Source organism: Cydia pomonella, chromosome 25, assembly GCF_033807575.1.
Source record: "Cydia pomonella isolate Wapato2018A chromosome 25, ilCydPomo1, whole genome shotgun sequence".
Lineage (NCBI taxonomy): Eukaryota > Metazoa > Arthropoda > Insecta > Lepidoptera > Tortricidae > Cydia > Cydia pomonella.
In genome coordinates this window covers 1,256,347-1,277,103 of record NC_084727.1, presented here as the reverse complement: position 1 = coordinate 1,277,103, position 20,757 = coordinate 1,256,347, and the positions used below count along the sequence as shown (strand labels likewise).

Genomic DNA, 20,757 nt, shown 5'->3' with positions numbered 1-20,757 from the left:
ATTATTTTCAGTGTCTGACATGACGCAAATTAGCGATAAACGGAACATTATTATTTTCCCGCAGACACAGATTGAACAGCCAATAGCAAGCTGGATATAGTATGCGTTAATGGTTGCTATTGGACAATCTTAATTTATTTTAATAGGTATTTGACAATAGGAAACAAAACACGCTGTCATATGACGTGCTATGACCTATGACGCATACTTCAATTGAAATCGAAAACTGAATTATTTGCGCTGTAGGCGTTCCCAGTGTGTAATTTTAAGTGTAAATCCCTAATAGTCGTTGTACAGTCGTGTTATATCATTTCCTTTGCGCACCGCCGATAAAAACTTCGAAAAACATGGCCAGCCCACCCATCTACAACCCCGTAAGTAAATGTAGCATTTGTGCTTTTTATACTTCCCCAAGCAACAATATGTGTCGCATAGACGCGTTTCGGCGTTTTCAAGGGCATCCGGCAGAATGAAATGGAAATTAGTCATCTATTTGCTATGAAATCGTTTAATTCTGTTTCTAGAGTGTGATGCAATGAAATTTAAATTTTGTCGCTTTGCAGGCCGGTATTACCGATTGTAGACGTAAATTCTCACTCGAGAAGTCATTTTGTTTAATTTTCCTCTTAAGTAGCGTCCGATACGGCAGCTATTATCAGATGGCCTTATTTGAACAACTTAGCGATGGAAAGACGTCAGACACCATATAACATCAATTCAATTCAAATATACTTTATTCATGTAGGCCTAGCAACAAGCACTTATGAATAGTAAGACAGTATTACATATAATTATCTTAATCTAATTATCAGAGCAATTTATTGATGTTGTAAATATTATTCCATATATAATACTAATGAATATAATTCATAGATCAAATTTAATACTAAAACTTTCACAAAATATAGTCATATAAAAAAAAAAAAGTAATAAAAAAAAAAAAAATCATCGAGCATCGATTTATTTTACAAATTGCTACTAAGGCCAATTTCAGTTTTTTGTTATATACGAGATATCAATAAACTCTTGCTCCTTGTTTATTGCAATCTCCTATTCAACATTGCAAGATAACATTATCATAAGAAAAATATTTGTAAAGAGTGTTGCCTTACACAAGAAATTGACATAATATGTGGCTTTTTGTCAGAGAAGGGTTGTTATGCACATGGAGCATAAAATTATAAATAATATATGTTATTGGCTGGTACTGTATATTTAATAGATCATTACTGAATGGGTGCTAAAGTATACAACAATAGTCTAGCACCAATTAAGTGGTTGGCCATTAATTTTTAAATAGATTAACATGACTATGTCACTAGTAGCACAGAATAAATAATAGTACTACAGTACAGAAATGTCACTTCCTACAAAACTGAAAATTGACAGTGATTCAAGGACAAATGCTGTCCCATGCTGAGGGTGAAGGAAAACATCATGAGGAAACCGACTATTCCCAACAAGGCCTGGTTTACCCTCTGGGTTGGAAGGTCAGATGGCAGTCACTTTCGTAAAAACTAGTGCCACGCCAAACCTTGGGATTAGTGGGACCCCAGGCTCCCATGAGCCATGGCAAAAATGCCGGGACAACATGAGGAAGAAGAAGGGAAGAAAAGTAGAGTCAGCGATAAAAGGTTGTACCAGAAATGAAACTACGCTTATTACATTATTACTATTATTAGTAACTCCTGTCATTTTAAACAAATCAATGTAATTCAATTCAATTCTTTATTACAGATAACAAATGATCCATATTACAATAAAATGATAAAAATAAAGTAAATAAAAAAAATTTAAGATTGTAATGTGACCTGATTAGACTTAGACTTTCAGCTGGTTTTATGTTGAATAGGAAGTCAATGTGATGTTTTCAACTATAAGTTACCACATTGTCGGTTGTCAACTATGGTTGTCGATAAGGTTGATTTCAAATTGAAAATTTATGGAAATAGCGTCTTATTTCAACCAACGATAAGTACCCTTTTGATTGAAAATGGCACAAATACAACTGAAATGCAAATGTTGGTATCATCATCGCTTGTGTCATTAGTCATTAGGTTTTCTGTATAAAGTGACGACACTTTATGGTCTAAGATACGTTATAAGGAATATCTACCCTCATCTGTTATTTATTTGTCATGAGAAATAAATGATAGATAATATTCACATTGCAAATAGGTTGCCTAGTTAAATTGCGTAAAATGGATTTTTTTTTTTTTTTTTGTTATTTAATCGTATATTACATCAAATGAAATCTTATTTTAATAATTTGCTTTATCAAAAAGTTGGTCCAGTCCATGGTTGCCTAACTTGCCTATCAATCGACTGACCTGAATCTTAAGGACCTGTCGGGCCTAGTGGGTAGTGACCCTGCCTATGAAGCCTATGCTCCTGGTTTCAAAGCCTGGTAAGGGCATTTGTATTTGTGTGATGAGTAGTGATGTGCCGTTACCGTAAATTACGAGAACAAAGAGAATATTCGGGTAATTTACGCGGTAAAGTTCTCCGTAAGGGTAATTATCGAGAAAGTTGTCTAAATTTTCACTTTTTTAACTTTTTTTTACAGAATTGTATTTTATTTAGTTAATACAATCTATACTGAAATTTTCAAAAAAATCTGACTACGGGAACTACTTTATTACCAAAATTACCGCCGTAAATGACGGGGAATATTCTCCGTGAATGTTACCGGGTAAAATTTCTACCAGAAAATTAAAATTTTTTCAATGATATAATTATGTTTTTGTGGTGAAATACATAAGTAATAATACCTAATTATTACTAACTTTTTACAAGTTTTAGTGTGATATGAAATTTAGAGTGTTTTGATGGTATCAATGAAATTTGCGTTTTGAGTATAATAATTCAGTTTGATCAAACAAAATCGTTCGCGAAATGAATAAAATTATTCTTTTTTACTAATTAAATAATTGCAGCGCAATAAATAGCAGCAAATAAACTTAAGAATCATCAGATATATTATATTAAACAATAAAATTAATGCTGTGTAATCTAAAAGTCGAACATATTTCAATAATTATACATTGATATGTAAGTAATGCATTGATATGCGAGGAACGTTTTGACTAATAATGATTGATCAACTACTGTGATTTTAAGATATTTTATTACATCTCGTGTTTATTTTAAGTTACAATGTTATTTTGTAAACAAGTAAGGGCTTATCAACTGGGGTCGTATTGTATTAGTTATTGCAGGAAAAAAAAACGTACAAACTGCATTGCTTGGTTTGGGTATTCACGGATTATAATGGCTCCTGATTGGTCCTCATCCTTTATCGGTTGGTCAAGTAGTGTCTTAGTGGGGCAAGTGTGTGGACAACATAGGTCATATAGTATAGTTTAGTTCATCTTGAAGTGACCTACCGCGAACAATGAGGTTACAAAGCAAAGTAGTAGACAATTTTAGAGAAATTACCGATAACGAACGAACAGTACAGTTGCTTGTTTTGTGACCATGTGTACACCGCCAAGAATGTCACTCGTTACTCTTAACATTTGGTTAAGAACTGCCAAGTGTCCTGGTGATGTTAAAACAGGGTTCAAAGCAATGCTCCTACGGGTTCTGAGAACAGTTTTGGACTAGTATCTACGGAACAGCCTAATGATTTAACTATTTACGAAGTAAGTATATAGGCCATACTTATTTTATCAGAATTTAAACCACGTATTTTCGAACCATGTTAAACAGCTTTAAATTTGCTTCAGAAAATAATTCATAAGGCTTTTATTTATTTATTTTATTTTATTTAAAATTTGATTCAGGCAACAAGGCCCATATAACAAATACCTTACAGACGAACATACATATACATTTTATAAAATTACACTAAACACTATTTAGGCGACAAAACGGCGTGGCTCCGTTGAATCGGCTGCTCTTGTGTCGGATTCGGCAGTTTGCCCCGGAACCTCCGAAACACGACACCCTTCGGCCAGGTAAGAGCAGTTTACGTAACTGGCTTACCATTGTCAATATCTGAACATCCTTTATGGATTGAAGCATTTCATCTTTTGAAACCAAACTTCAAGCTCCCATCACGCAAGATACTTTGGCTAATCAATAGTTGATCCTAATAACATTTTTGATAGTTAGGTATTTGTTTTACCATGAAAATATTACATAAAAAAATACCATGTGTCAATAACATAACTACACTTAAAAGTAACGTACAAATTAATAAAATATTTCAAAATCACAAAACTTGTATACAATTTTCAATCTTAACTGAATATCCTTAAGGGGTAAGTTACCGAGAATTCTCGGTAAATTACGGTAATTTTCACCAATGAGAATTTCCTTAAGTGCGTAATTTCAAGGCGGCACATCACTAGTGATGAGCATGAATATTTCTTCCTGAGTCATGGGTGTTTTCTATGTATTCAAGTATTTATAATATTGTATTTATCGTTTTCAAAATACCCACAACACAAGCCTTATTGAGCTTACTGTGGGACTTAGTCAGTTTGTGTAATAATGTCCTATAATATTTATTTATAAAAAAAAAAATTATAGGACATCATTACACAAATTGACTAAGTCCCACAGTAAGCTCAATAAGGCTTGTGTTGAGGGTACTTAGACAACGATATATATAATATATAAATATTTATAAATACTTAAATACATAGAAAACACCCATGACTCAGGAACAAATATCCATGCTCATCACACAAATACATGCCCTTACCAGGATTTGAACCCGGGACCATCAGCTTCGTAGGCAGGGTCACTACCCACTAGGCCAAACCGGTCGTCAATGGTTGGGGGTAGATATTCCTATAACGTATCTCATAGTTCCCCTACTATTACTAATTCCTTATACATCTTGTTCACTTTTTGTCGTTATCATTTTTGGCAAATTTCTTCAACGATCTCCCTTAAAATCCTGATATTTCAAGGTAATTTCTCTAAACTTCTACACCTCTTACTTACTTACTCCTCTGGCGCAGCGACCCAGTGTGTCTTGGCCTCCAACACTACTGCTCGCCACTGATCCCGGTCCTGTGCAGTTTCTCGCCAGTCTTCAACCTGGAGCTCGCGCAGATCCGTGTCCACCACATCCACCCATCGGTACCTAGGTCGACCGGCCGGGCGGCGTGCTGTCGGTCCCCCCCGATACCCGTGATGACGAAGAAATTGACATTCGTATTCAGAATGCCTTGCGGTGCGGTGCAGCTCTGTACAAAGTCTTAGTGTCCAGGCTTCTCAGCAGAAAATAAGATCCGAATTTACAATACCGTAATACGACACCTCTAACCTCTTTAATTCTTCTACTTTCGTATCGTCGCTTTTATACTTGGATGATATCAGTTAAATACACGATACAGTTCTTCTTCTTCCTCGCGTTGTCCCGGCATTTTGCCACGGCTCGTGGGAGCCTGGGGTCCGCTTGACAACTAATCCCAAGATTTGGCGTAGGCTCTAGTTTTTACGAAAGCGACTGCCGTCTGACCTTCCAACCCAGAGGGTAAAACTAGGCCCTGTTGGGATTAGTCCGGTTTCCTCACGATGTTTTCCGTCACCGAAAATCGACTAGTAAATATGAAATGCTATTTCGTACATAAGTTCCGAAAAACTCATTAGTATGAGCCGGGGTTTGAACCCGCGACCTCCGGATTGCAAGTCGTACGCTCTTACCGCTAGGCCACCAGCGCGATACAGTTCAAAAATAGATAAAATGAAAATAAAAAGTCATTTATTAGCCGGTTCCACACTGGGCGAGCATACGGGCGAGGCAATTTCCTAAAAAAATACAGCAACTAAAAAAAAAGCGGCCAAGTGCGAGTCGGACTCGCCCATGAAGGGTTCCGTACCATTTATGACGTATTAAAAAAAACTACTGACTAGATCTCGTTCAAACCAATTTTCGGTGGAAGTTTGCATGGTAATGTATATCATATATATTTTTTAAGATTTTTCATTCTGTTGTTTTAGAAGTTACAGGGGGGGGGGGGGGGGGGGACACATTTTTCCACTTTGGAAGTGTCTCTCGCGCAAACTATTCAGTTTAGAAAAAAATGATATTAGAAACCTAAATATCATTTTTGAAGACCTATCCATAGATACCCCACACGTATGATTTTTTGAGTTTCAGTTCTAAGTATGGGGAGCCCCCAAAATTTATTGTTTTTTTTTTCTATTTTTGTGTAAAAATTTTAATGCGGTTCATAGAATACATCTACTTACCAAGTTTGAACAGTATAGCTCTTATAGTTTCGGAAAAAAGTGGCTGTGATATAAACGGACAGACAGACGGACATGACGAATCTATAAGGGTTCCGTTTTTTGCCATTTCGCTACGGAACCCTAAAAAACACTGTATTGACCTTCTTCTCTGTCAGGGGCTATGTAAGGCTCTACAGCCTAAATATCACTGCGACCATTCCTGATCCATTGTGATCGCCACCTACTACAACTCTCGATCCAAGCCTGCAACTTCAAACAGCTGCAGGATCCTCTTGATCTCGAGAGACCTTAACTCCTCCGGACGTAATATGTGTCTGCCCAGGGTTGAGTCACGAGTGCGCATTAGGCAAAGGCGTCTCCTCTGCCTCCATGCAGAGTCTTGATGCTGTATTAACCTTACCCGGGTTTACGCTGTTTTATCACACTTGCTTTTTATTCCACTTGTTCCAGGTCATCCCATGCGTGCACCCCATCCCCGGGGGCATGTTCCCGGGACGCATGATGCGGTTCCAGGGCAACGTGCCGCCGGGCGCTCAAAGGTATACCTTAACTCTAAGAACGCGTATATTTAGTTATTATATGCCTTAACACACGTAATAATAAATAGAAATAGAGGTGGATTGTCGAAGAAAATTTTGTAGCCACAGTAACTTTACTGCCATCTTTCGACACATGATTGAAACTTTTAAAACGCCATTTAACTTTGATCCTTATTCTTTCACTGATATGTGTTAAATTTGTTTAATATCAAAAAGTGGCTCCATCTTACCGGGCGTCGGCTAAAAGTTGTGGCGCCATCGCTTGAAACGTGGCGCCATCTAATAGATCAAAGGCCAAAGGTATGGCGACTACGTTTCGAGCGATGGCGCCATCAGGTTGTGCCCGGTAAGATGGCGCCACAAATTTAACACATATCAGTCAAAGATAAAGGATCAAAGTTAAATGGCGGTCTAAGAGTTTTAATCATGTGTCAAAAGATGGCAGTAAATTTACTGTGGCTACAAAATTTTCTTTGACAATCCACCTCTATTGCAAATTCTCTTTGTAAGTTCTGATCATCTGTTTTGCTGTTTAATGGATCTATGCCTTCATTTGATATGGCCGTTTCGATTTTTTTTTAAAGTTTTGAACACGAAAAATAATGAAATTTGAATGCAACATTAGTCCCGAAATCGAGACGATGTTTTTAACTTTTAAATTGTTGCCTGGCCATAAACGACGCACTTCGCGAAATCGCAACCCATATTTTAACCGACAAAGTCGACTTTGCCGTCAATTTTTATTTGATGGTTTCAAATTCCGATAAGGGCATTTATTTGTGTGATAAACATAAATATTTGTTCCTGTGTCATGGGTGTTTTCTATGTATTTAAGTATTTATATTTTATTTAGTTTATTTTTTTCCGAGTAACCGCTGCCCGTTTCCAGATTTGCCATAAACCTGCAATGCGGCCCCAACACGGATCCCCGCGACGACATCGCTCTGCACCTCAACTTCCGCTTCGTGGAGCAGTGTGTGGTGCGCAACCACCTCACCGCCATGTCCTGGGGCATGGAGGAAACTGGTGGCGGTATGCCGCTGAGCCAGGGCGGCAACTTTGAAGCCCTGCTGCTTTGTGAACCGCAATCCATTAAGGTAAGTTTCCAGCTTCTCGGTAAAGGCTGGCGTCGGTTTGTTCCCAGTTCTACAGATTTCTATCTCTATAGATTTTCAATTTTACAAAATTCAAAATTCAAAAATTTATTCTGCAAGTAGCCCTCAAGGGCTCTTTTACAAGTCAATACAACATTTATAGTAACATCATATAGTGACATGAAAAATACATAACAACATTTATAAATACAACAGCCAATACCTGGGTAAACATTACATTATAAATAATTACTACAAAACAATAGAGATGTAGTCTCTATGGTTAAAAACACATTAAATCTGGAGATGTAAAAGGTCCCCAATGTCAGAGTACTAATACTAATAAAATTTGGAGGTGTAAAGTCTCTCCAAGTGTCAAGTCCAAGTACAGATTCCCAATTCGACATATTCACAATTCTAAAGGCAATTGTATACGCTCGTAAATGCCTTATAAGATAAAAAAATAATTATTGATTATCTCCGAAATGGAGTTAATTAGAATACCGGTGTCATTGAGAAAGTTACTTAATATAAGCTCAGGAATGCACCCTTGAAATTAACAGGAATAAAAACAACACGGTGTATAATTATTTAGAATTGTGAATTGAACTATGATTGTTGGACTCTGTATAATTGGTTATCTGTTAAATTGGGAATCCGTAGATTAGAGAATCTGTAGAATGGTTATCTATAGAATTGGGAATCGGTAGATTAGAACATTTGTAGAATTGGGAATCTGTAGACAATCTGTACATCTTTAGCCTAAACCCTGGCGTCGACTAGGCTCGCCGAGGTGAATCGAATCTGTGACGTTTACACAATAAATGTGTATTTGCCAACTACCTGCAAGTCGACACTCCGTTGGGAAGTCTCATGGCGAGCAGGGGGCCGACCGCAAGCACGCGATTTACTGTATTTTATTAACCATCTTGTCATAGAACGGAGTCAAGGCGTCACAGAATCGAACCGCAATCATTCGCCTTCTACACCGTGTTTTTTTTTATTTGCTTTAATTTCAAGGGTGCATTCCTGAGCTTAAATTAAGTAACTTTCTCAAATACACCGGTATTCTAATTAACTCCATTTCGGAGATAATCAATATTTTATTTTTATCTTATAAAGCCCTTACGAGTGGGTACACTTACCTTAGGGCCCGTTCACATATTGATTAGTGTTTAGTACGGGTTAATACATTTGCTACTAAACGTAAGTACTATGTCGGACGATCGATGTTCGAAATGACATTGACATGTCACAGTTTTCAATTGTTTGATTGAGATAAATGTAATGCCCGTGCAACAACAACGCTATACGCGACATTTAATTACTTTTTATAATAAAAAAATGTTAAAAAAAATTAAGAAAAAATTTTTTTTTTGGAAAATTAACTATGTCATGTAGTTTCCCTAAACGTACTTACAAATACCCCGAAGATAACGGAATTCAATAAAAACACGGTGTATACATTTATGAAACTGCGTCTATTGACGAAGAGAGCGCCGATCGAATTTACTGAGACGAGCAAATTGGCTACTTGACATTTTTTTGTAAATAATGTCAATCGATCTTGATGTTCCTGAAGATAAATAGACATTTGTTTTTTACGACCGGTTCGGCCTAGTGGGTAGTGACCCTGCCTACGAAGCTGATGGTCCCGGGTTCAAATCCTGGTAAGGGCATTTATTCGTGTGATGAGCATGAATATTTGTTCCTGAGTCATGGGTGTTTTCTATCTATTTAAGTATTTATAAATATTTATATATTATATATATCGTTGTCTAAGTACCCTCAACACAAGCCTTATTGAGCTTACTGTGGGACTTAGTCAATTTGTGTAATAATGTCCTATAATATTTATTAAAAAAAATATATATGTATCCTCGCTTGATCGTCTCCTCAACAATTGCATCAGATTTGTTTTTAACCTCCGCAAATATGACCATGTCTCTGCTTTTCGCCGTAAACTCCAATGGCTCCCAACGTGAACGCAGGTCATTGCTAATTTTATGTACTCTGTATTCAATTTTATTTGACCCAGTTGCACCCAGTTATCTCAGGTCTAAATTTGAGTTTATAACAGCCCGTCCTGGTTATGTTCTTCGTGCTTCTCGAACTGAAACTGGCTGCCCTCCCTCATCGGACTGGATTCTTGTCCAACTCATTCACTTGCCAAGCAATACGTCTGTGGAATGCTCTCCCTCTGCCTATCAGACAAGCTCAGAGCAAGCTTACATTGAAAAGCAAGTTGCGTAAGCACTTATTTGAAAACATTCGTGACTAAATGTCTGCGTGATATCTCACACTAATAGGTACATAATTATTATATGTATGTATGTAGATATATTTAAAATATACATTTGCGTAAGTATAGTATGATACTCGTAGTAGTCTTGACTTGTGTCTATTTCCATATCAACTCTTCACAATCCTGCACCAAACTATTTCTGTTTAACCCAATGGTTGACTGGTAGAGAATGCCTCAAGGCGTTAAGTCCGCCATTTGTACTCTTTTAGTAAATTTGGGCAATAAAGTTTAAACAAACAAACATTTAAAATTTTCTAGGTGGCGCTCAACGGAATACATTTCTGCGAGTTTCCGCACCGCATACCTTTTCAACGCATAACCCACTTTACTATCGACGGCGACGTGATGGTGCAGCTCGTCGCGTTTGAGGGAGCGCAGCCACCACAGCAGGTTTATATGGTACGTAAATCTTCAGTTTACATGTAAATCTTCGCCCGTAAGTCTCACGTAAATAATGAACGGCCCCTTATACAACGTATATAATAAAGTGCTCTTTATACAGAATATATACTGTCTCACGTAAGTAATGAACGTCACCTTATACTATTAACGTAATAATTCAACCATTGTTTACTTTTTTGTACATATTTAGTGTTCGTTTGTCTATCATGTTTTACTCTCAATTGCTCAAAGGTTGACTGAAAGAGACTCCCTATATTGATAAGTTCGCCTTTGTACATTGCACATATTCTGTTTTATTGTATCTTAACCTGTCTTATGTTCAATAAAGTGTACATAAATGTATACAATATACTGAACCTACATAATATGTCTCACGTATGTAATAAACGGCTGTTGATACGGAATACAGTGTCTTACGTAAATAACGGGCCCTTCTACAGTATTTACGGGGCCGCTTATTATGTACGTGAGATGTTTAGGGGCGGGGTCGAAACTTGAGCACCTTCATCGACGCCCCTAGTATTGCCTTGTATTGGGCCATTGGCGGAGGTTGCAGTTTTGGAATGTGTTGCGTTCAACTCTTCACTAAGGTGCTCAAGTTTGTTCGAGGCTGGCACAGACTCCAAAAATAACAGATTGTAAACATATAAATACGCAAATTTGTGTGATTGATTTCAGAAGTATGTATATAGTTCATACTTTCTAGATGTAATTAAATTGATATAAGCCTAGCGATTGTATTAGGTATATAAAGTGTATAGAAATAGATTATAATTGTAATTGTAGGGTAGGTATTGACTTGCGTTATTGAAGACAAAATTATTATTTTTTTTTCTTTTCAGTGCGCTATTGTTTTTTTTGTTGGTCGTTTCGTGTTAGTGCCGGTTTTTTTATTGCCTTTTAGTTTTTTTTTCGGCGGTTATTTTTTTTTTGTTTTAATTTTGTTAAGCTGTTACAGAATGATAGATAATTATGAAGCGTTGTTTGTTCCGCTACTTTCTGTACCTGTATATTGAATAGATTTCCAGATGAATTACTAAGCGCATTAGGAGGTCGAACATGTAGGCAAGTTAGATACATTATAAAGAAACACATGCTTAAAATGAGAGAATAATTTAGTCCTTAATTTGTAACAATAAATATAATAAACGTGTAGTATTGTAGAATTAATTCTACACACCTCTGAGACTCCTTAAGATGCCGTTATCGATTCTGGTACGGATCTGGCAGCTTGCTACCAACCCCGACCAGATGGCTCCCCGTGCTGTCGCACAATGCTCCTCCGGACATAATAAGAACTCAGGCTGCTGCACGAGAATGGGATAAATCATCCACTCAGGCACTACCGATAAGAGAGACGCTGGACCACCTTCCTCGAGCGCGCCTTCCATCCCGCAAACCTATTTGGTCTGACTACCAGCTACAGGGCCAAGAGCCATTTAATGTTTCCGCGGAGTGGAGAAAGCAGTGGCAAGAACAAGATGGTGACTCCAACATAGACCCCACTAAACTGCCGACTGGCTTTAAAGAACAACGGAAGATTTGGGTCACTATAAACCGTATCCGAACGGGAGTGGGGCGCTGCAATCACAACCTCCACAGATGTCTTAAATCAAAACTCCCATCTTCATAAAATTCAACCAGGAACCATGGCCGCCCGTATTTGACGCGGGGACCATGGGACCATCTAAATCATAACAATAACGCCGGGTCTTCAACTCGAGCATCACCATTGCTTTTTGACTGATGGTGATGCCGGACCCGGCATCGCATAAAACAAACCAGCATTTCGCAAATGTCATTACGGACACAGGGTCGCCCGTATCATTAGCGAGGGCCCTGTGTCTTCAAAAGACACTATAAAATCTTTAAAAAAAAAAAAAAAAAAAAACCTCCACAGATGGGGAATTTCGCCGACACCAGCCTGTGACTGTGGGGAGCCTATCCAAACAATCCCTCACATCATAGAGAAATGTCCTACGAGGCGGTTTGCCGGAGGCATGCAAGACCTGATTGCCCTCACAGCAGATGCAAGGGATTGGCTGCTCAATTTAGATTTAAAACTATAATTATATGTATATTTCTTTTTTGTGTAAATAACATTGTAAATCTTCATTCAGGAAAAGCCATACGACATAATAATAATAATAATAATCGATTTTGGTCGCAAAAATGTCAAATTAATAGACTTAGTCGATTAAATTGTACACCTTTTGTTAACTATTACAAATAACAAGTACTGGTTTCTATTAGCACGTCTTGCTATCTTTCATTTTATTAATTTTTTTTTTATTGAAAACAGACTCACTTAATTAGAAATGATTGTTTTTCTGATGGACGTTTAAGTCGCGCGTAAAGCACTGATTTTACAGGTCGTATTTGTAAATTTCGTAAAGTTTGAACTGCTAAAAATGGTCATTCTGTATCACACATATCCTGTACTTCAACTTTAGTAAACAAAACTTTTGTTATTATAAATTTGGAGTAGTGTAAATGAAAGTTAGACGAAATCAATTTTCTCCAGAAATAACTTCAAAACAAGTGACAATTTCTCTGAAAATCGACTTAATTTAAACGTAATTTTGACACTTAAACAATCTACAACATTTGCTGAAACTGTTCTTATACATCATTTTGTATAATTTACCACCATAATTTTGTGATGAATTTTTAAAAACAGTCCCTTCTCGTCACATATTACCGGGGACGCACGCTTGCGACCTCATTATTAAAACATGACGAATCTATAAGGATTATAGATTCGTCATGTTTTAGGTCTATTTGACGACTGGTCTGGCCTAGTGGGTAGTGACCCTGCCTATGAAGCCGATGGTCCCGGGTTCAAATCCTGGTAAGGGCATTTATTCGTGTGATGAGCATGGATATTTGTTCCTGAGTCATGGGTGTTTTCTATGTATTTAAGTATTTATAAATATTTATATATTATATATATCGTTGTCTAAGTACCCTCAACACAAGCCTTATTGAGCTTACTGTGGGACTTAGTCAATTTGTGTAATAATGTCCTAATAATATTTATAAGGGTTCCGTTTTTTGCCATTTGGCTACGGAACCCTAAAAAAGTAAGATAAGAAGACATGCTAATAGAAACCAATACTTGTTATTTAGATATTACGTAACAAAAGGTGTACAATTTCAACGACTAAATCTATCAATATTACATTTCTGCTCTAAAATCGTTACCGGGCTCTTAACTTAATCTTTTTAATTTAAGATTAGTAGTATGCTCAAATTTAAGATTAGTAGTATGTATGGGCATTGTGAATGTCATCTCGCTTCGTGTGGTAGGGCACAGCATAGCGGATTTCATTCCAGATCTAGAGCAGAGCCCAACAGGGGAAGTACCTCCACCTTACAGAAAACAGCAGCCAAATAACACCAGACCCTACTCGTAGTGTTGTGGTCCTGCCGGTAAGGTTGCCATTCAACAAGGGTGTGGAGTGTTAGAATCTGCAACGCGCATGTAACTCCTCTGGAGTTGCAGGTGTATATACGCTACGGAGACTGTTTTTCACCGACGTAGTATAAAAAAATTATGTTTTTTTTTGAAATAAACTGTTTTTTTAACAGGCGCAAAGTCCACCGGCGTACGGCTCGTACGGCGCGCCGCCGCCGGCCTACGGCGCCCCGGGCTACGGCGGGGCTCCACAGGGTAAGCTATACATTACCGCTTTCGTCAAAACTAGTGCTTCTTCACTCTTGGCCATGTCGATTGGCGTTTTCTATGATCGGTTGGTTGGTTTGACGACCGGTTTGGCCTAGTGGGTAGTGACCCTGCCTACGAAGCTGATGGTCCCGGGTTCAAATCCTGGTAAGGGCATTTATTCGTGTGATGAGCATGGATATTTGTTCCTGAGTCATGGGTGTTTTCTATGTATTTAAGTATTTATAAATATTTATATATTATATATATCGTTGTCTAAGTACCCTCAACACAAGCCTTATTGAGCTTACTGTGGGACTTAGTCAATTTGTGTAATAATGTCCTGTAATATTTATTTATTTATTTATTTATTTATTTATCTTGGCTAGGCCTCCTGTTATTATAATACATTGTTGGTATTTCTATTATTTACTTTGATGTACTTACGTTTAATATCTGCATATAAAAACTCAAAAATGCGCGTTTTCCCAGAGATCTAGACCTACCTAGATTGATTTTTCGCCCCCATATAGCAAATTTCATCGAAATCGTTACTGCGGTTTCCGAGATCCCAGATTCACGAGCGATTTTAAACTAAAAATATCATGCATCTGGACATTTGGCCAATATCTCATACTGATGCATGATATTTTTAGTTTAAAAAATGTATAGAAATCTATCTATATTATTCAATCGAACACGACATAGCATAACTATTATATTATATAATTATATTAAATTATAATTATCTCTGGGCAAAGTTGGAAAGAAAGGGCAAAGTTGAATTTTATGTAATTTATTTTTAATACATTTTCTTTTCTAGCATTGTAAAATGTAAAAAGTATATATATGTATATATTTGTGTTTATGTATATATAAGAAATATATATAATATGTACATGATATGTGTATGAGATATTGGCCAAGTGTCCATATGCATGATATTTTTAGTTTAAAAAATATAGAAATCTATCTATATTATTCAATATAACCGACATAGCATAACGAGTATATTTTTCTTATAGGACATTATTACACAAATTGACTAAGTCCCACAGTAAGCTCAATAAGGCTTGTGTTGCAGATACCTAGACAACGTTATATATAATATATAATTATAAATACTTAAATACATAGAAAACCCCCAAGACTCAGAAACAAATATCCGTGTTGATCACACAAATATATGCTCTTACCAGGATTTGAACCCGGGACCATTAGCTTCGTAGGCAGGGTCACTACCCACTAGGCCAGACCGGTCGTCATATATTACATAATTATATTAAATTATAATTATATCTGGGCAAAGTTGGAATGAAAGGGTGAATTTTATGTAATTTATTTTTAATACATTTTCTTTTCTAGCATTGTCAAGTGTAAAAAGTGGAATTTCTTTTTTCTATATTCCTTGAAAATGTATTACAGTGTTAATATACCAGCGCATAGAATACAAAACTATTATCTGGTTATACAATAACGCATGTTAAAAATACAAAACTATTTTCAACCTACTATTAAAGTATTTAAGTGTTTGGTATTTCTCGGGCTACAATAGCATGTTTTAACAGTAAAACGCGAGTGAAGTGAATTCGTACTAATATTGAAAGGTAAGTAAATGTATAGATATACTTATATATTTAATCTGTGTATGTCTAACTTTATATCTTATATATCTGTGATCACTGGTTTGAAGTGTGGATTGCACCTTTTTGTGTTTATGTATGAAGGAAAAAAAAATCCAACGATGAACTAAAGTACTGTACTTATACACGGTGTTACACGAGGAATCCGAAAGATTTTGACCAAGCATTTGTGAGGTGGTATGAGTCAAGGTCAATTTTGACAACAAAAAAGAAATTTTTTTTTATGGCGATGATGCCATTATGAGGCATAGTCTAACGTTATAAAAGTGACAAGTAACCTTTGCAAAAACTAGATTTTCAAAAAAAAAAAAACATTTTCAGTGCCAGTTTTACCATAACATAAACTTTTATTTACACACATGCAAAAATATGAAAAAAAAACTTTGAAAAATGTTTTTTGGTGAAATTTCCTTTTTTTAAATTTATTTATTGAATAAAATTTTTTTTCGGTATTTATTAAAAATACGGTAGCACTCAACATCCTTCCTTAATCTACTGTGAAAGGTCCCAAAATAAAAAATAAACAGAAGATCCGTTCTCGCCGTTCTTGAAAATACATACCTAAACTTGCCCGACTCACTAGGGTTGCTTCTGTATTAATTTCGAATTTTAAAAAGGAGTAGGTAACATAAGTTTACAGACATACATACATCGATCCGTTTATACATACATGTTTACATTCCTTAGAGACTGCATTTTGACGTACATGACAGTAGGTACCTACGTAGCGGCGGGGACTTCAAGTGAGCAACGCGCGCACAGTCCGACTAAGCTCTGCCCGAGAGTGCCCGAGAACGCCTGTAAATGTGTGCGTAAATGTCACGTCTGTGTGCGTAAATGTCACGTCTGTGTGCGTAAATGTCACGTCTGTGTGCGTGCGGCGAAAATGGCACTTTGTACTGAGCGGACTCTGCTCCGGCGCGCGCCGCCGCTATTAACTTTGTGGTAAGGTAGGTCTAACAGCAACACACTTACCTGACCAGCGAAAACTTAAACTCATATAAAAAAAAATCCTTCTTTTGGCTTCAGAAGTGCGTGTTTAAAATCTTTCGGGTTCCTTATGTTACACCGTGTTTATTTTTATCATAGCTCACACTACTCGTACACCAACCTGGCAAACATGTCAAATTTCTATGAAAATAGTGGCCCTGCCACATTTAAATACTTAAATACTTAGAATAAGTCATAATCATAAATACTTAGATAAATAAATAGTTCATAAGATAAGATCGGGTACACAAAAACTGTAAGTGAGTGCAACATTCGCCGATAAACGTTATGTTTGGCGAAATATTATGTAAATATATATTGTACCAACTTTTTTTTGGATAAATAAATTTTGGATAAATAAAAAAAAAAAAAAATTGTCGTCATGTCGCAGGACATTTTAAAGTATCTTTATACATGATCATTTATATTTATTCCACAATTGGCTGAAAATAATTCTGTATTTTTAATTGGCATGCATTAAAAAAAATGTAAATATAAAAGGGATGGTGTTTTTCTGTTTTCTAAATTATTATTATATTTATTTGAAAGGGTCATCTTACTGAGGTCATCTTAAGGGGCTACGTTAGAGTTGTGCCCGCTCGGTCTTTAAAAAAAGCGCTCCGATCTCGGTTAATCGGTCAAAGGAACTAGTTCGATCTTTTAGTTCAGGAGCAAATCTCGAGATCTGAAGGATATATTAGTTAAGATTATTTAGACACGTGCTAATGCGCTATGAACAGGCGTGAGGCGTTTGTATGTGCACTTAAGAGTAATTTAAATAGGTTGCTTTGTATAGGATTATGTAAAGCGTTGGCCTAGCGGTAAGAGCGTGCGACTTGCAATCCGGAGGTCGCGGGTCCAAACCCCGGTTCGTACTAATGAGTTTTTCGGAACTCATGTACGAAATATCATTTGATATTTACCAGTCGCTTTTCGGTGAAGGAAAGTGATGAAACCGGATTAATCCCAACAAGGCCTAGTTTAGCCTCTGGGTTGGAAGGTCAGATGGCAGTCGCTTTGGCGCCTACGCCAAATTTTGGGATTAGTTGTCAAGCGGACCCCAGGGTCCCATGAGCCATGGCAAAATGCCGGGACAACGCGAGGAAGGAAAGGATTTTTATAGGGTTATCATACGACGAATTGGCCTGTTTTAATTGATCTTGGGTGTATTTCATTTGCATGCCGCTTTGGTGGTCTCCTTTAACCTTCTCTTTGCTTTGTCATTTGACTATAGGAACCATTTAAGGCAGAACTACACCAAATAACACTAGACCCTATTCAGTGTTGTGTTCCTTCCGGTGAGTAAGGTTGCCAGAGCTCAACTCTCCATTTTCTGCCGCCAGAGTACAGCACTAGCACCTTTCATAAACCATAGAGTAACTTATACATACTGTGCCTTGAAACTGTTTTTTGACATGTTTTCACAGATAATAAAATATGACATTGATGCATCGAGGCGGTTTGTTTACAAAGGGCTTACTGGGAAACGCGAAAATCGAAATGTAGTTATCTGCCTCTTCATCGCTCGAATATGCAAGAGGATAGAGAGGTTAGATAACGAAATTTAGGTTTTCTTGTTTCACGGATTCAGATTCTGATGGATTGTGGCAGTGGCGCCCCCTACGCAGAGCTTCAAAGTAAATCAAAGTAATAATATAATATCTTTGTTTTTTCGTGAAAATTTTGAAAATAAAGTTTGCTTCGTGAAAGCACCTTGTTAATGAGATAATTAAATGAGACCTCATTGAACAGATTCCATAACCTCTTATTTAATACTTAACCGGCCACTACACGGGGCGCCGAACCATCTTTTTTTTCTTCCTCGCGTTGTCCCGGTATTTTTGCACGGCTCATGGGAGCTTGGGGTCCGCTTGGCAACTAATCCCTAGACTAATAATGATATTTAAGTGTTAAACTTGTGATTTTTTTTTGTTCGGAAAATTAAAACAAAAAATTATATGCAAAGTTTTCTTAATTTATATTTAAAGTTAATTGTTTTAATGTAAAGTACCATCTCTTAAAATATCGGTAGCGAATATTTTAGCACCTTATACACCGTGTTTTTTTTTTCGTTAATTTCATGGGTGCATTCCTGAGCTTAAATAAAGTAACTTTCTCAAAGACACCGGTATTCTAATTAACTCAATTTCGGAGATAATCAATAAGTTATTTTTATCTTATAAGGCTCTTGCGAGCGTACACACTTGCCCTAGGGCCTGTTTACATATTTATTAGTGTTTAGTACGAGTGTATACATTTATTTACGAAACGTAAGTACTATCTCGGACGTTTGATGTTCAAATGACATTGATATGTCACAGATTTCAATTTTTTTGTTGAATTAAATGTAATGCCTGTATTACAACAACGCTATATGCAACATTTAATTACATTTATAAAAAAAAAATTTTTTTTAATTAACTATGGCATTTAGTTTTCTTAAAAGTACTCACCCATATCCCGGAGTGAACGGAATTAAATAAAAACACGGTGTATAAGAGCCTTTGGCATTGAGAAGCTTAAAGGCCACCAAATCCACTTGTTATTTATTGTGTTTTGTTTTTAATTGTGCATGTATTAATTTCGATTTTCTTTTTGCGCAGGTTTCTATTGAGGTGTTCCGTAGAACGATCTGTGCTATAACGGCCCTAGGTAGAGTAGACCTATATTTTTTTATTTTTTAACTTGCTTTTGTATCACTTATTCGTTTGTGTACAGCCTTCAGATATACCGAAGCGACCGTGGTGTTCAAAAATATCTGAACATGCACTCTAACGCTTTGACAATAGAGGCGTGTACACATATTTGTGAGCACCTAGGCCGCTCTGATATCTGATGGCGACAATACAAATGATAGTAATGAATAATGATATTTTTTTTTTTCTAATTTATAATATTGGTATTTTTTTTTCTGTTTTGTCTTTGTTCATTGTGCTTTTTTTGTATACTTACGTACAATCAACGTCATAAATATGTACACAATTTTCTTATTCACATTGGTAAAGGAATTTATTGAAAACAGATTGTTACCATAAAAACTTTTTCATACAAACGTCGACGTCAAAGATATATGAGATTAAATTTTTTTTTTAATCGTATTTAGGTTAAATTCAAAACAATTTTAAATGATAGCCTCTGCTATTTTTTCAACCAGACTTTAATAATTCATTTAAAAATGTGTAGAAAACCTTATAGTTTGGATAAATTACGCTTCAAACTATTTTGTATTCCGTTTTTGTGTGTAATATGGTCATATCCTAATACTTAAAAAGTGTATAGATACATAAAATACCGTATTTACCATTAGGGCACACGGGGCTCGTGCCCAGGGCCCCCGTCCTCCCGGGGCCCCGAAGGACAAACTAAAACATTATATTTGATTACCACAATAAATAGAAGATCATAGTAGAAAACAGTTAGTTTAATTCGCGTTTTTTACTTTCCAAAAGGGTCCCAAATTCTTGTGCTTTCAAGACGGCCTTGCGTACATACTTATGTTCATCCTTGTCAACAGAATTCATTAATGCTTATAATTACGCACATAGACAAGTATGACATTTTAAATCGGTAAGAAATAATAATTGCAAAATGACTTTGCCCACGACGTATGGGCAAAGTTGAATCTGTATCTTTTGGTACAAGTAACGTAAAATCATACATTAATGATATTCAAGTAAACAGCTCTAATGTAATAAATAATAAATTAAATAATATTATGTAAATATTAATGACGAGCATAATACACGGTGTAACGGAACCCGAAAGATTTTAACCACGCACTTCTGAGTTCAAAAGAAGGAAAAAAATATATAAAAATTTAAGTAAATTTTGCCAATGAAAAAAAAAAAATTCAATTTTTTAAATATATTTGTACATAAAAATTTACTTGTCACTTTTTGTCATTTATCAA

The 20,757-nt window shown here is 36.3% G+C and overlaps 1 protein-coding gene across 1 annotated transcript in view; it reads left to right on the top strand.

Annotated features, from left to right (window-relative positions):
• Positions 1-160: 160 nt before the first annotated feature.
• The window catches only part of LOC133531728 (galectin-4-like), a 39,277-nt gene continuing 18,680 nt past the window's right edge, over positions 161-20,757 (top strand). The window contains exons 1-5 of the mRNA XM_061870110.1: positions 161-374; positions 6,661-6,749; positions 7,639-7,846; positions 10,407-10,547; positions 14,142-14,223. Of these exons, the coding sequence (XP_061726094.1) occupies positions 348-374; positions 6,661-6,749; positions 7,639-7,846; positions 10,407-10,547; positions 14,142-14,223 (547 nt within the window). The 5' untranslated portion in view covers positions 161-347. The remainder of the gene's footprint in view (positions 375-6,660; positions 6,750-7,638; positions 7,847-10,406; positions 10,548-14,141; positions 14,224-20,757) is intronic.